General features: G+C 59.6%; 1 protein-coding gene across 2 annotated transcripts; it reads left to right on the forward strand.

The window, feature by feature from the left end:
* Positions 1-385: 385 nt before the first annotated feature.
* Positions 386-14,005, forward strand: ST6GALNAC2 (ST6 N-acetylgalactosaminide alpha-2,6-sialyltransferase 2). 2 transcript variants are annotated; one of them, XM_037064829.1, is made up of 9 exons: positions 386-617; positions 3,759-3,819; positions 6,464-6,638; positions 7,200-7,365; positions 7,732-7,870; positions 9,217-9,323; positions 11,026-11,109; positions 12,243-12,342; positions 13,255-14,005. In XM_037064829.1, exons 1-9 carry the CDS (start codon positions 493-495, stop codon positions 13,420-13,422), a joined length of 1,125 nt encoding a protein of 374 aa, XP_036920724.1. In that variant the 5' UTR covers positions 386-492; the 3' UTR covers positions 13,423-14,005. The 2 variants fall into 2 exon arrangements, with proteins under 2 accessions (XP_036920724.1, XP_036920725.1); XM_037064830.1 differs by having other exon boundaries at positions 388-617; positions 9,220-9,323.
* Positions 14,006-15,197: the final 1,192 nt, after the last annotated feature.

Genomic DNA, 15,197 nt, shown 5'->3' on the forward strand with positions numbered 1-15,197 from the left:
CTCGGGTGGGGCCTCGGAGGACACATTGCTCGGCCTTCGAGGGAGGTGGCGGCGGCGCCCCTCAGCTCTCACGGGCCCCGGACGGCACCCGCCTTTCCTGCACTTCATGGGAAAGAGCCCGGCTCAGCCCCCAGCGCGAGGCGTCCCGGGGCTGCACGCCCGCGGGAGCTCCATGGAGGGTGCGGCTGTGCAAGTGCCCCGGTGCGGATGGCAGCGCCCGAGGGGCGCAGGCAGCTCCGGGGCTGCAGGCGACACTTCTGTGCCCAGTGCACCCGACGGTGCTGCGGCTTCCGCTGCCCGGCTACAGTCGGGCGGGAAGACGCCAGAGGGGGCGGTGTGTGGGGAGAGCAGGGCTGGGCTGGGCTGGGCTGGGCTGGGCTGGGCGGGCCGGACTGGGCAGAGCAGCCGCTTCTAGCAGGCCGTCCCGCTCCCCAGGGCCTGTCCCCTCCGCCCCGGGACTGCGGGAGACAGGGCGCCCGCCGGCCGGGCTGCATGGGGCTCCCGCGCGACCCGCTCTTCTGGCTGCTGCTCCTGCTCGTGGCCTCCTGCTCGGGGATCCTCTTCGCCCTGTTCTCCTCGGTGGGGAAGCCGCACTCGGGGCCCGGGGCCGGAGCCAGGTAGGCGCTGCCTCCCGGGACCTAATCAGGAGGGCCCCGGGGATGGGCAGGGCGCCTTGCCCAGGGCCCTGGGCTGCCTTTGGTGACCTCTTTGGGGAGACTCCCAGCGGGGACTCCGGCTGCGGCCCTCTGCCCTTAGAACCTCCACTCCGGCGCTAAACTCGCGCTGCCCGGGACGCTACAGCCTCGTCCGGTCCGGCCGGGGAGGAACCTCTCCCCTTGCGCAGGGGCGAGCCGCTGCAGACAGCCTGGTGGGTTCATTCCCTCCAGCCCTGCTCGGAAGCACTTGGTCTAGTCCGGATTTGGCCGGCTCCTCCGAGTCCGATCAAAACAGTCCTGTTTCTGTGGGGAACTCTCCCTTGGTAACGTCACCTTTGCATACTCTACTTTTGGGGCAGGGACCCAAGTCTCCCAGTTCCAACTTTGCCGGGATCCCCAGCTCGGCTGCGACAGGCTGCCTTTTCCCACTCGCTCGCGCCCCTGCCCTCCTGTGCCCGGCTGCCTCTCCCCGGAGCCGTTTGCTCTGTTTATTTGATAAGCACCGTCTGGGCGCCATCCGACAAAGAGACGGCCGCCCTGGGAACAGGGACCGATTCGGGGCTCCGAACAAGTTTTCCTCGCCCAGCCTGCCCTGCGCTCCGCTCCCTCGCGCTCGCCCTGGGCACCTTCCTCTCCTGCGTGCCCCACGAGGAGAAACCTGAGAGCCCGCCTTTGGTCCGTGGTGGTTCTTGTTACTGAAGAAGCCTTGCGAGGACTGAGCTTTACTTGGGGAAGGACAGAGCCGGGCCCACAGCCTGGGTCTGGGAGGCTGCAAGGGCGCCCACAGTGCTGCGGAGAGGCCTCCGGGCCCTCTGGTTCCCACCGGTGCCTTCCTCCTTAAACCTTGCTGTAGGTAGAAGAGAATGAGAGCAAAACGAGTGTCTGCTCTCAGGGAACCAGGTCAAAGAGCACCCCAAATTGCAAAACAATGTAAGTTTGCAACCGAGTGAGTCCTGTCCCTTTAGAATGAAGGGTACTCTGTCTAGCGAGGGATGGCCTGAAATTATGGAATCCCCTTGTACCCAGAAATTGCATAAGGACCAGGGCTGGAAAGGGATGAGGGGGTTAAGAAAGGGGATCCTTGTCAATTTTATGTAAAGATGTATTAAAACAGGTAAATGTCCTTTGAAAGTATCAGATGCAACTTTAAATATGTGGTTTGCTGAACATCCATTATACCTAAACGAAGCTTTTCTAGAACTTTTATTTGTAAAAAACCCAGTAGTCCCAAGAACCTACCCATCTCCTTGGTGTTGCCCTGACTTTATAGCCAAATCCCAGGAAGCAGGTCGGGACTTGGCCTGTTGGGGGTGGGGAGCAAGGGAGGAAGTGGCGTTCTGGGAAGGAAGAGTAGGCTGTGGGCCTCCCCAGCCTGGGTCTGGAAATGGGCTCGCCTAGCCACCTGGAGAGCTGTGTGTGTGTTGGGGGCCGGGGGACCAGGGCGCTGCGGCCAGGCCTCTGGCCCAGGACTCCGAGTCTCTAATTGCGGATTTTTACTCAGAGAAGAATCTGGGTCAGTAGTTCCAGGCGAGGGGAGTTCTAGACTTATAAACAAAAAAAGGGGTGTGTTTTTTTTAATAGAAGAAGGGTGAAGGTAGATACAGGGGCCAGTGACTATCAACTGTCAACATTATTTTGTAAAAGAAAGCTCCCCAGAGGGGCTTAGGTGGGCTGGCTCTTCCCTCACTCCCTCCGCCTCCCCAGACGTGTGTCTGGAAGCCGCGGGAGGGGTCCCTGAGGACTGAGGATACCCTACAGGTGAGCTGGCCGCACTGAAACAGGGGCGGGGGTGGGGGAGAAGCGGAGTTCAGGGTGGCGAAACTGAATGGGGGGCCCCATCACCTCCCCTGCAACCCTATCCCTCCTGTCTCCATCCGGCCCTGCTGAGCAGGTCCTTGTCAGGTTCCTGTCTGGCCGCGGGTTGGCATCCTCTGGGGAGAGGCCCAGGCCAATCAGATCAGAATCCCCGGGGTGGGGCCCGGGCCTGGGTGTTTTCCAAAAGCTCACAGGGGTTTCTAGACCGGGTGACGTTTCTGGGTCCCTCCTCAGAGGGGCTCTGGTGGGCTCATGGCCAGGGTCTACAGGATGTTGTGGGTGGACATTGGCTAGTCTGAAGGGAAGGGGTCACCCCAGCTCTCTCTGCTCTGCCCCTCCAGGGGCCGATAGAAACCTGAAGGGACTCATGACTCAGCTCCGGGAAGCAAACAAAGGCCTTTGTTTCCCTTGCAAAGTGCCCTTCCCTAACCTCCCCACCTTCTCCCTCGTGGCTGCTGGGGGGAGGACTGGAGTCTGGGAGAAACCTGACACCTCGGGGAGTGGGCAGGGGCCCCTCTTCCTTCCTCCCTTTCATGGTGCCCTGTGCCCCATGGGGGGGGGCGGGGGCGCACCTGGGAGGTAGGGGTAGGGTAGTAACGTTAGCCCCTCACCTCCCAGTAGAAGGGACACTGTCCGAGAGGCTATCACCAAGAAGTCTTTTCCCTCTTTAGGGAGCCGTAGTGAACATTGAGTCCGAGGGCGCTTTTTACAGGAAGCCACAACTGATGACACGTAATGTGATTTTCCTTGCTGTCCAGACGCAGGGACTCGGGTTCTGAGAAGTTCGAGGTCCAAACCTCGGGGAGTCACGGGGTCCAAACCCAGGGATCCAAACCCAGGGAGTCAGGCCTCAGACTCGGGCCCCTCCCCAGGGCCCTCAGGGCGAAGGGGCCCAAGTCATCCGGGCCAGCCACAAAGCCTGCTCTGTGACCTCAGCAGGGAAGCCCCTTGCATGGTCACAAGGGGCTGGCAAGCTTTCCTATTTTATATTTTCATCTTTTAACCACTGTTCCTATGAACTCCACATTTCTGCCACTTGCCAAGGGCTCTCTTGATTTCTGGGTTTATACAGCTTGTCAGAACATAATTATGTGGCAGTGTTTGTGCGCCCAAGAGAGAGAAAGAGAGAGAGAGAGAGAGACAGACAGACATGGGTGAGAATCAGAGGATAGAAACCAGGGGATCAAAGGAGCGGTCACTCTGCCAGCTACCTGAGCTACCAGGGCGGCAGAAGCCAACCCCCGCAGGGTGGTCTGATCCCTGCCTCACCTGTGCCTTCTCCCCCAGGAGCTCCACGGCGCCTCAAGTGTTCTCTGGACCCAAGGCTGCAATTTCGGGGACAAGAAAGGTACGGTGGTTGGCTACTCGGTACTTTGAAGCACCCTCAAGTTAGCAGGGAGGAGGGGAAAGAGAAGAGCAAACACAGAACATTCTCATGAGATTGCTGGGCTCTTTGGAAGGCCCCCCCGCTCCCAGAATGAAGCAAACAGCGGGGCAGCCACAGGGCTCCTCAGCCCTGGCCGATAGGGCTCGTTGCACCCTAGATGAAGAGGTGAATCAGTAGGGTCCCTGAGGTATAGCTAGCTGAACATTTCTTGGAGGTCCTGTGATTTATACATCTATCTATATTTTTGGCTTTTATTTGTTTATTTTTATACAGAAGTAAGGAAGGGAGAGAGGGAGAGAGACATCAATATGTGGTTGCCTCTCGTGCACCCCCTACTGGGGATCTGGCCTGCAACCCAGGTGTGTGCCCTGACTAGGAATCAAACCAGCGACCCTTTGGTTCACAGTCCAGCGGTCAATCCACTGAGCTACACCAGCCAGGGCCCCTTAAAAAGGCCTGTGAACTTGACATTCTACTGCTCCAAATGTTGTTTTACTATGAGAGTTACATTTAAGCTGCTGGCCATAGAGTAAACACTAAACCCTGGGAGGACAACCCAGGTTTGCCCTGAGGGTTTAAGACCCTTCCAGGCCCTGCCGCATAACTAGCAGTCGGTGGAGACTGTGGGCTGCCACAGCGCAGAGGGGCCAGGTACCTCGCTCAAGGTCACTCAGGGGAGAGAGGCAGTCCTGAGATTCAAGCCCCTGGGCTGACCCCAGCGCCCGGACCACTGAGCACCCCAGGCCAGGCGGGCCCTTGGACAGCGGCAGGTGGAAGAGAGGCTGCTGGCATCGCGCGCACCCACACTCGCCCAGGTCATGTTCACGTGCCTCAGGTCCTTTCCCCTGGCGCTGCTCCGTGACCCCACTGGTCTAAAAGGAGGACTTGAGGTCGCTTTTAGACACATATCACAAGGCAAAAACGTAAAATAGAATAAAATAAACAGCGAAGGAAGATGTCAGACAAGCACATGAAACTGTGCCATGAGGCTTTAGACAGGCCATGTATCTGCCTCTGGGCTTCCTGGTGGCCACAGTGAAGCAGGAAGCTCCGCCACCAGGCCCGTGAGATAAAAGCCAGCCACAGGCCCAAGGGAAGCCGCCCTTCCGGATGGGGAGACCCTGGCGCCTCCTAGAGAAGGTCCTGGAAAACGTCGTGATGATACCCTGAGTGGCGGCGAAACTGCGACAGCCTGTCCTGCTCCGGCGCTTGCTTTGAAGGCACGAATTTTCCAGGTTCCAACCGTTTCCAAAGTTGCAACATCAATCCCACAAGACTGATATCTTAGGAAGCAGTTTGAGCATCACACAAATTTCGTGTTTGCTTCTGACCCACTTGTCAGCGAGAACACTGGATTACGCGGCCGAAAACCACACCCGGCTGAAGGGAGCTGCGTAGGAAAACGCAAAATGTGCACACGCACGCACATTTGCACACGCACACGCTCCACCTGCTCCATCGCGTGTTAGAGCCCCCTTTCCACCGCTTCCCAGTCACTTCCACGGTGCAGGGCACGTCTTTTCCAAGGTCGCCTGCCATGCTTATTAGCACTTGTGCAGTGAGCCACTGAATGTGCGAAAGCTGTGCTCCCATCCTCCTTGGGCTCCCCTGCGTTTGCCGCGTCACTGAGCAAGTTTTTGAGCGTCGTGCCCTGTGGCTTTGATTGCACAGTCTGCTGCTCTGTCACAGGATAGCAGATGTGACCACACACAGCCCCTTCCTGCGTTATCCAACCGGCCCCTTCACCAAGAGCCCCTGGCAGTGATAAGGGTGGCCCCGCCCAGGCCGAGGCTGGGAGGGGATCTGCCTTGGGATCCACAGGGTGCGGTGCTTGGGCCCGTTCTGCACGCCCCGTCCTTCAAGGTCCCAGAGGCTCCGTGTGTGGTTTCGTGGGGCTGCTGGAACAGATCACCAAAACTGGGGGGCTTAAAACAAGGAGCGTTTGTTCTCGAGCAGTTCCAGAGGCCAGAGGCTGAAAGCAAGGCGCCAGCGAGGCCGCCTGGGGGACTTTCCTGGGCGGGGCTCCTCCACCGCCTTCTGGTGCTGCAGGCAGTCCTTGGCTCGTGGCTGAGCACCGGCCCCTGCCTCTGCCCTCACTGGACCTCCTCAGAAGGACACTGAACTTAGGGCCAGCCTGATGCAGTATGCCCTCATCTTAACCACTCACACCTGCAAGGCCCTTCCAAGGTCCCGTTCCGAGGTGCTGGGCAGAGGGGCATTTTGGGAAGACACTACTGAACCCAGTCTGGGCACCGCCTGGAAGAAAGACGGTCGCTCTCTCCTGGCAGCCCTGTCCCCACAAACCCCACAGCCAGGACTCCAGACTTAGCAGTCAGACGCAGGCCCACCGATCCCAGAGCCCAGGCTGACCTCACCCACCCATGGGAAAATGCCCCCAAGCTTCCCCAAGAGTGAGGGACAGGAGTAGGGGGCCAGGGCCCTCAGGCTGCAGAGGCGTGGTATTCAGGAGAAGACCCAGCAGGGTAAACCCAGAAAATCCTCTGCTCCCCGAGTGTGGAGGGAGGAGGGCGGCTCTTGACCCCAGCCCTACTGCAAGGCCAAGCAGCCCCCCGAGGCTCAGCCCCTCTCCTCTGCTCACCCACAGGGCCCACCGTGCGGACGCCCTCTGGCTCTGGCCGCCCAGCGGCACCCACGCTTCCAGGGACTGTTTGACTTCTCCAAGCCAGTGCTACTGTCCGGGGGCCTCTACACCCAGGAGCTGTGGGACGGCCTGAGCCAGCGCAAAGCCCCCTATGGCTGGCAGGGGCTCTCCCGCCAAGGTAACCCACAGCCACGGCCCCTCGGCCAGCCCTCTGGCCTCAGCCCGTCCCTTCCTCACAGCCATGTGGGACCCCCATGTCCCATTCCTCCCAGAAAGGCCCCCAAGCTGTGTGGCTCCTGCATTACTTTCCTTCCCCCGCAGCGCCACAGAGTCAGCAAGAGGGCTTGGCTGCCCTCCTCCCCCAGAGCTCTCACCCTCCTGGGGCTTCCCTGGCATCAAAGACTAAGGTGCCAGGGTCCAAAGATGGCCGAAGACAGGGGCTGCAGCGCCCCAAGCTGCCCCCTGAACTCCGACCCCCTCCCCATTAATTTACCCCTTCCCCCACATGGCTCTGGTTATTTCCTTTCGGAATAGTCTCCAGGGGACCAGTTATTCAAGTCCTTGAGTCCCTGCAGGCACAGCCAAACCCTGTCCCCCTTTCCGTTCTCATGGCCCCACTGACATTGCATTCCCCTCCCACCCTCTGTGCCTCTTGGGAGGGGCTGGGGTCAAGCCTTGGGAAGGTCCCGGATGACCCGGACAGCCTCTGCATAATGCCCTACGTGCCCCTCGCCCACAGACATCGTCTCCACCCTGAGCCTTCTGAACAGCTCCGAGAGCTCCGGGCTGTTTGGCTCCGGGAGGCCGCCCCAGGACTGCATCCGGTGTGCCGTGGTGGGTAACGGAGGCATTCTGAACGGTTCCCGCCAGGGTCTGAACATCGATGCCCACGACTACGTGTTCAGGTACGTGGGGCAGGGGCCAGGAGGAGTGGCAGCAGCAGCTGGGCAGCAGCATCTTCACCGGCCTGGGTGGCAGCCAGTGGTGGCACCCGGCGGCTCCGCAGTTACAATGGGCTGACCGGCATGGACGAAGGCACATGCAAACATGCATGCCTCGGGGACCTGGGAGGAAGGGACAGCAGGGCCAGATGTGCCCACTTCACAGGCAGCCCCCTGAGGTCCGGAGGAGTGGGTGCCAGTGTGACTGTGAGCAGAGGGAGTGGTCCATAGAGGCGTGGGACAGGCTTGCCAGAGCCCGCCCGGGGGATGGAAGGGCACACACAGTGTGGTGTGACTGCCCGGAGGTTGACCGGCCTCTATCCGGACCAGACTCAATGGTGCTGTGATCAAAGGCTTTGAAGAGGATGTGGGCACCAAGACCTCCTTCTACGGTTTCACCGTGAACACAATGAAGAACTCGCTCATCTCCTACAAGGAGCTGGGCTTCACCTCCGTGCCACAAGGACAGGTGAGGCCTCTGATGGGCACACTATTCCCAGAGCCCCTCCGTGGGGAAAGCCAAGGGCTCCCAGGCCCTGGTCCAGAGGGTGCAGAGCTGTGCCAGGATCCTGGGCACAGGGGTGGAGCCTTTGAGGAGGGGGGTCTGGGCAGGGATGCCCTACTGTCTCAGGCAGCCCCTCGGCACCAGAGTGTGCATGGCTAAGTTCACTGAGAGCTTATGGGGCGCCACGGCGCCCATCTCCAGGTGCCACAGCGGCTCCGCTGTACAGGGCTCCACGCCCCGTGCCCAGCAGAGCAGCAGTAGGGCCAGGGTTCACGGTCATGCTCCCACGCCAGGGCTGCACGCAAGGGAAGGCGTTTGCTGAGGGCTCCAGCATTGCCCCGTTTTCCCAGAGCTGCCCATTTCCAGATGGCAGCGTGTCCAAGGCCATCACCAGCTAGAATCAATAAAAACCGGGCCCCTCAGGTTGCGGACCTGGAGTTCTTTCCATTCTCCCACGTGGCCCACCAGAACAGTGGCGTGTGCCTCCCGACCTCTCCCAGCAGCCTGTGCAGGAAGCCGAGGCCCAGAGACTGAGGAGCTCGCCCGAAGTCCTCTTTAGCCACACCCAGTCGCTATCACAAGCTTCCCCTTAAGGAGGTCTGGGTGCTGCTGCAGGGTCAGGGACATCCCCAGAGAAGGAGTTGCAGGATGCTCCCCAGGGCTGAATTTTTAGAAGCTTCCTCCTCTGAAAAGGGGATTAAGGAGTGTTCCACCCAGGCCTCACAGTGGAACCTGTTTTGGCTTCGGACAGAGCAAACGGAACGGCTTTATTTCCGGTGAGGCCACAGCACCTGTATGAGCTGTGTCCCGAAACACCCCCAAACGTGGTCGCTTTACTATCGTACAGTTTCATTGTGTCAGGAATTGGAAGCAGTTTAGCAGAGTGGTTTTGGCTCGGGATCTCTCCGGTGGCTGTGGTTTTGGAAAGGCCCTTGTCACCTGGGCCCCTCTGGGGGCTACCAGAGTGTCCTCAGGCCGTGGCAGCTGACTTTGCCCAGGGTCATTGATCCCAGAGAGCAAGAGGGTGAAGTCATACCCCGTCATTGTTTTCCTTTTTCTTAGAAAAACTGTTCTTAGTCATTGTCTGGCCCATGCTCCACGGCATGGTGGGTAAGCTTCCCCTCTGGACGGGAAGAACACCAAAGAATTAGCGAGCAGGTCCTGAAGCCCCTGGGAATGGCAGTTACAGGCATGGGCAGGAAATTCTCCTGTGGGGATGATGGTGGCACTGGATGGGGGGGCTGTCCCTGCGGAGCAGGAGCTGGAGGTGATCTGGTTCCCCCCTGGGCTCAGGGTCTCTGTCGCCCCAGCAGGACCTGCGGTATATCTTCATCCCCTCAGACCTCCGTGACTATGTGATGCTGAGGGCGGCTGTTCTGGGTGAGCCTGTCCGCAAGGGTCCTGACAAAGGGGACAGGTGAGCAGCCAAGCAGGGGCAGGGCACCTCCCCTTGCTCCTGAGACCCCCCTGTCAGGTAGGAAAGGTGGGCGAGGGCGGCAAGAAAACCTCCCAGTGCTCAGGAACTGTGGGGGAGGCTGCTTCCTTCCGCCACCTCCAGGAAGCCCAGGGAACCCTCCCAATCTGCTCGGCGGGCTCAAGGGGCCACTTTCCCGAATGGAGCAGGCATGCCTGGCTCCTCAGCTTCAGGCTGCTGACCCCTGCACCGGCCCAGCCTCCCAGGGGCAGCATGTGCAGGGCCTGTCCCCAGCTGGTTCTGCTGTCCTGCCCCGCCCCTGGCTGGCCCCCTCCCCAAACCGTGTGCATGAAATGGGAGAATGGGTGATGTGGGCCCAGCGTCCTGTGCTGTGGGAACGAAGGGCACTCTGTCTTGGCCCCCTCCTTCCTGGGCAGCAGGCCTGTGTCCAGCTCTCTTGCACCATGTCCTGGCCCTCAGCCCATCATCGCTCTCCCAGTGGTGCTGAGACAATTTGTGTCCCCGAGTCAGGTCCTTAGAAATCTCTGCTGCCTCTCCCCTCCCCACACAACGACCAGCCCTCCTCTCTCACTGCTCCCTGCCAGTCTCTTGGAAGAACAGCCTCTAAGGGGTCCTTGGGGTTTAACCCCGCAAAGGTCAGGCCCGCACCCATAACCCGGCCCTGCGCCCCGCCCCCACCCCTCCTTGTGATCACCCAACAGTCGCTCACAATGAGGCAGCTGGTTATGAGGGTGGGCTTTGTGACACGGCTGGGGCTGGGCTCCTGCGGGGGCTAGCTCAGACACATCCGGTGCAGAGAAGCCTGCCGACACCAATGAGCTCCCCTTCCCACACCCCTAATCCGTCCCCGACCCAGTCCCCCTCCCAGTCCCGAACCAACCACAACAGCAGCCCTGCCGGTCAGCAGCCCCAGTCCAACTCGGGTGGCTCCGCCCCTTCCCCACCCCCCAGCCGGGGGGCCACCTCCCGCCCCTCCTCTCACCCTCCCACCCCCACCCCCTCACAGCCCTCCTCCCGGGCTTCCTCCCTGACCCCCAGCCCTCATGTCCAACACGTGTCTCGAGGATCTGTCCAAAACCCCACGCCGCCCGCCTCCAAATCTCCCTCCCAATCCGGCTTGAAATCCGTCTCTCGAAACTCGTCCCAGTCGCCCGCCACGCCCCTCGCCAAGTCCCCCAACCAGAGCCCGGTCACCTCGGCCTCCTACATCGGGTGCATCCCGGGCATCCCGGCCTACATCACCCCCTATGTGTCCCGCTTCCTGAAGGAGCCCCCCTTCTTCCAGCCCCCCACAGCGCCACTGCCCCTGTACCCGGCCCGCGAGCGCGAACGCCAGCGCGAACGCGAGCGCCCGGCGCCCCCCGAGTCCCTCTACTTCCCGCTCCTGCCGCCCCCGGCCCCGCTCCCGCCGCTCCGCTGCTCCTACCGGACTCCGCCCGCCCTGCTCTTGCCCCCCTCCTCGCTCACCTACTCGCCGCCCATGGAGGTGCTGGTGGGCGGCAAGCCGCCCGTGGTGCCCAGCGTGCTGCCGGCCACTTTCTACACGCCCTTCTCGCGCTACTACTCGCAGCCCCGCGCCTACCGCACCGCACCCCGCCGCCGGCCCAGCGGCTTCCCCTTCACCTCGTCCGCCCACGGCCACTACGACAGCCTGAGCCGCTCTGTGCACTTCTTCTCCAAATAGGCCGCAGACCTATTTTGGACCGGAAGCCTCTGCCGGTAAATTCAAGCTACTCCATCCAGACTTCATCAACTACGTGACCCAGAGGTAGGTGGTCGGGGCTGGGGGGTTCGGGGAAGCACAGCCCCGGCGCCCCCCCAGCGCTGCAGGTCTCTCCATGCCCACACACTGCAACCTAGGGCCCGAGCTGTGTGCCAGGCAGGGCACCAGGTCCTTGTTATTGGCCCATTTACTACCTGAGTTTTTCCGTGGATGTGGCCATGGGTCAGTCCCTGCAACACACAAGAGACAGGGCCCTCGGGAGAGCTGGGTATTTATTCACCAGGGATGTTTACGAAGGTCCCAGCTGGCCAGGCTTAGGGGTAGCCCGGGTGCAGGGCAGTAGTGGGACTGGAAGCAGACTTGCCCTCATCTTTAGGTCCAAACACAGCCGGCCTACAGTGTGGGGGAGGGGGGGTGCAGGAGGAGCAGGGAGAAAAGGGCCCGACCTCACTTCCCTGTCCCTCTGGCCTGGTTCTCCAGGACAGGGTGGAGGGTCCTGAATGACCTGGCCCTTTCAAATGTCCCATAGTGCCGGTTTGGCAGGGAAACCCTGCTGCAGCCCAGAGGCCAGCATCCCAAGAGCAGGTGAGGGGTGCAGGTAGCCGAGGGCAAAGGGGAGCCCCAGGCAACAGAGAAAGATGTGGGCTGAGACCAGGTTTGCCCAAGAAAGTTGAATGTGAATCCAGGACTGAGGCCAAGGCCCGCGGTCACCACACTGTGGCCTCACTTCTGGAGTCCCCGTGCACACACCCCCAGGCACCCCCTCACGGGGGGCTCCAGCCACCGGACCTGTGTGCCCTGTCCCTCATGTGTGGTTCCTGTTTGGCCAAGTCTGCAGACAGAGAGAAACTTAGGTCTCAGTGCCGTGTGCCCTGTGTTTCCGCACCAGCCCAGGGCTGGGCACAGGCGGCTGCAGCAGAGTCAGGCCGCACTCAGGCTCCTAGAAAAGGAGAGAACGCGGGATCCTACCTGGGGTTCTCCTGGACGGCTCTCACCTGAAGACTGTTTGATGTCAGAGCTCATTTGGTTATTTTCCCCAAGTTAAGGATTTAATTGGGGTTCAAGGGCCAGAGATTTTCCCACCTTTTGGAACCGGTCGCTGTCAAATGTTAACTGCCCCATCATTGAACTAATGTGCAAGACCTCAATGTCTGCACAATGATGCCTTTTGCTTCCAGGTTTTTGAAATCTAAGCTGATGAACACAAATTTTGGAGACCTATACATGCCTAGTACTGGGGCCCTCATGCTGTTGACAGCTTTACACACCTGTGACCAGGTAAGAGGTCTTCTCTCTCAGGGATCCACAACCGCAGAGGACAGGTGTGAATGGAATCTGATCTGATTCCTGGGACCCCTACAAGCCTGTCACCCCCAGACCTGCCTGGGCCTCCGTCCTGTGGGGAAAGGATCCCTCAGCGGCCAGAGGGACACCACACCCAATATCCAGCGTCCTTGATAGGACAGCCCCGGGGCCAGCCTTTCCTCCCGGTGCCACCTGCCCCAACACCTCCTTCCTTCGCTCCCTCGTCCCCAGGAAGGCTGCTCTCTGTGAACTTGAAGGCTCACATTGTCAAATGGCTCTTCCGAAAACAAGACCTTCTCAACAGAACTGGGCAGGGACGGCCTTTTGTGAGGACATTCTAGAGGTGGGGTGGGACAGCAGGGTTAGCCTTCCCCACACAATCCCCAGGCGCTATAAGAGACAGTTGTGATGGGAAGCTGCCCACACGTGCCACAGGGCAAGGCTGAGAAGCAGTTTCGAGAAAGGCACTCTACACGCTGGCTCTGCCCCTTCTCCCTCTTTTAAAGCGGAGACTCAGTCCGCAGCCACCAGCGGCGCGGAGAACTGGTAGTAATGGGATTACGCCGCCTCCTTGAGCTTCATGGTGGTCATGTCTTTAGAGTCCTGGGTGTGGGTTCAAAACTCAGCCTGCCACTCACAGGACACATTTGGTGACCTGAGTCTGTTCCTCCGTCTATAAAATGGGGATGATAGTTGTAAAGCTGGGTGAGAAGTGCAAAGAGCACACGGGGCTGGATGTTTATGAGCTACAACTGTTGTGCACCTGCACCTTCACGTGGACAAATGTGGGGGGGGCGGGGGGCGTGCCTTCCTGAGTTCACGTCACTGTGCGTGAGCCTGCCCGCAGTAGCTCAGTGAATGCTGACTCCGACAATCTCTGTCCAGGTTAGTGCCTATGGATTCATCACAAGCAACTACTGGAAATTTTCTGACCACTACTTCGAACGAGTCAAGAAGCCACTGATATTCTACGCAAACCACGACCTGTCCCTGGAAGCGGCCCTGTGGAGGGACCTGCATGCGGCCGGCATCCTTCGGCTGTACCAGCGCTGACCCTGGACCACCGAGCCCTCTGTCCTCGCAGAGCTGGGGGCCAAGTCCCCTTCAAAGAAGCCGAAGTGCCACCTCGTCCTTTCAGCGTGACAGGGTCCCCAGCCCTAGACCCACTCCTTGCCTTCGGATGACTGTCACCGAGGCCTGTTCATTGCGAAACAGCGCATGTTGTCCTTGGCTCGTCCCAGAAGACTCACCCCTGGCTCGGGGACAGGCACTCCAACCTGGAGCAAGGAAATGGGCTGCTCCACTGGGTCCATTTAAAACGGAAGACAGCACTCCCAAGATGTGACCGTCACCTCATCAGAAAGGGACACCTCAGAGCCGAGCTTCAAACCAAGGCCAGCGGGCAGGGCTGAGCAACTCGAGGAAGTGGAGGACTCACCAGGCCAAACATCACAGGCAAACGCACACTCCCCAGCCCAGACCCTCCCTTTGCACACAGGGCCCCACGCAACCACCAAGGCAACTCGAGGACAGGTCTTCACCTCCCTGAGAACCCGGCTGACTTACGCTGACCCGTGATGAAGAACCCAGGGCAAAATGTAATTGGAAATTAGGTGATTGCATAAATGATGGACAAGCATTTCATTTTTCCTGTGTCGGGGGCGGTGGTACGCCAAGCAGGGGCATGGCAGGGAGATTGTTCTGAGAATTCAGGAGCCATGGGGAAGTTCTGGAGTTTGGCAGGGGCCAACAGCAGGGAAGGCTGCCTGCCCCTGGGGGAGTTTCCTTAGTGGTACAGTGCCACCCCGTCACCACGGGAGGAACCCTTGCCATCATCAGGTTCCGAACCTCATGGCTGCAACCGTTTGAACTTAACCGACAGGCAGTTTCACTTTAGACACCACATGGGCTTCTACTGGAAGCCAACCTGGCACCGTACTGCCCTTGAACCCTGGGAGTCGCCGTCTTGATGCCAAGCAGCTTTTACAAAGCTGTGGGGGGAGCGGTTGTGCCCACAGGGCTGAGCCGCCAGCCGCATCCAGTCTCCCTCTGGCCGCATCCATCCACACTGCTCACCTCTCCAAAACCTAGGACCTGGCCCCTGGGGTGGGCGGCTGATCCTATCAGCAAGTGTCACCCGGAGGGATGGGCTGTCACCAGCATAGAAGCGCTGCTATCTGAGCAGCTCAGACACGTGAACAGAATGGACATCTTGGGCTTTCACAGTCAAGCAGTTACCCGAGGAAGCTCTAGCTTTCTGCCGCCAGGACCCCTTTCTGTCCACAGTACTTGACCACCCCCAATTCCCATCACTCCGGGGTTATCGGAACCTGCCAATCCAGATTTCCTAAGTGCTGTGGGTGGCAACCCTTTGAAGGCATATAAAATCAACTTAGTGGGCAACTTAAACAAAAACCCTGAACATCGGACTGTGCCTTGTGTTTTTCTGCGAAACTTTCATTTATCTAAAGATGTTTACTGAATCCCAGTATAAATGTTTTCATGTGGGTCTCGATCTGAAATCCATGCTAGTCATTTAAAAAATGATTTATTTGTGCTTCAGAATGTAAGCCCAAGACATGCTGACTTAAACGGGAACACACCAGGGACGGAGTCTGGGGCAGAGCCTGACCCCAGAGCACAGCCTCGCCAACGGCCCTCAACCTGCCCTCACTGCAGCCCCACGGTGCCTGGGTCCTGTCGCCTGGGCTGTGGTGTCCCTCAGGTTCTCAGACCCCAATTTCACTAGTTGCCCAAAATTTTCCGGGATAAACTCACTGCCACCCAAATTGGGTTTTCTTTTTATTTTTAAAAATAGTTTATTTTTT

This window comes from Sturnira hondurensis, unplaced genomic scaffold (genome assembly GCF_014824575.4).
Source record: "Sturnira hondurensis isolate 20B ecotype Veracruz unplaced genomic scaffold, ASM1482457v3 Scaffold0001221, whole genome shotgun sequence".
NCBI lineage: Eukaryota > Metazoa > Chordata > Mammalia > Chiroptera > Phyllostomidae > Sturnira > Sturnira hondurensis.

Bases quoted from the DNA above. Each gene is read 5' to 3' on its own strand.
- ST6GALNAC2 (XM_037064829.1), top strand. From the start codon at position 493: ATGGGGCTCCCGCGCGACCCGCTCTTCTGGCTGCTGCTCCTGCTCGTG. The intron at 7,871-9,216 runs GTGAGGCCTCTG...CTGTCGCCCCAG, and splicing joins CCTCCGTGCCACAAGGACAG to CAGGACCTGCGGTATATCTT. The intron at 9,324-11,025 runs GTGAGCAGCCAA...TTCTCCAAATAG, and splicing joins GGTCCTGACAAAGGGGACAG to GCCGCAGACCTATTTTGGAC.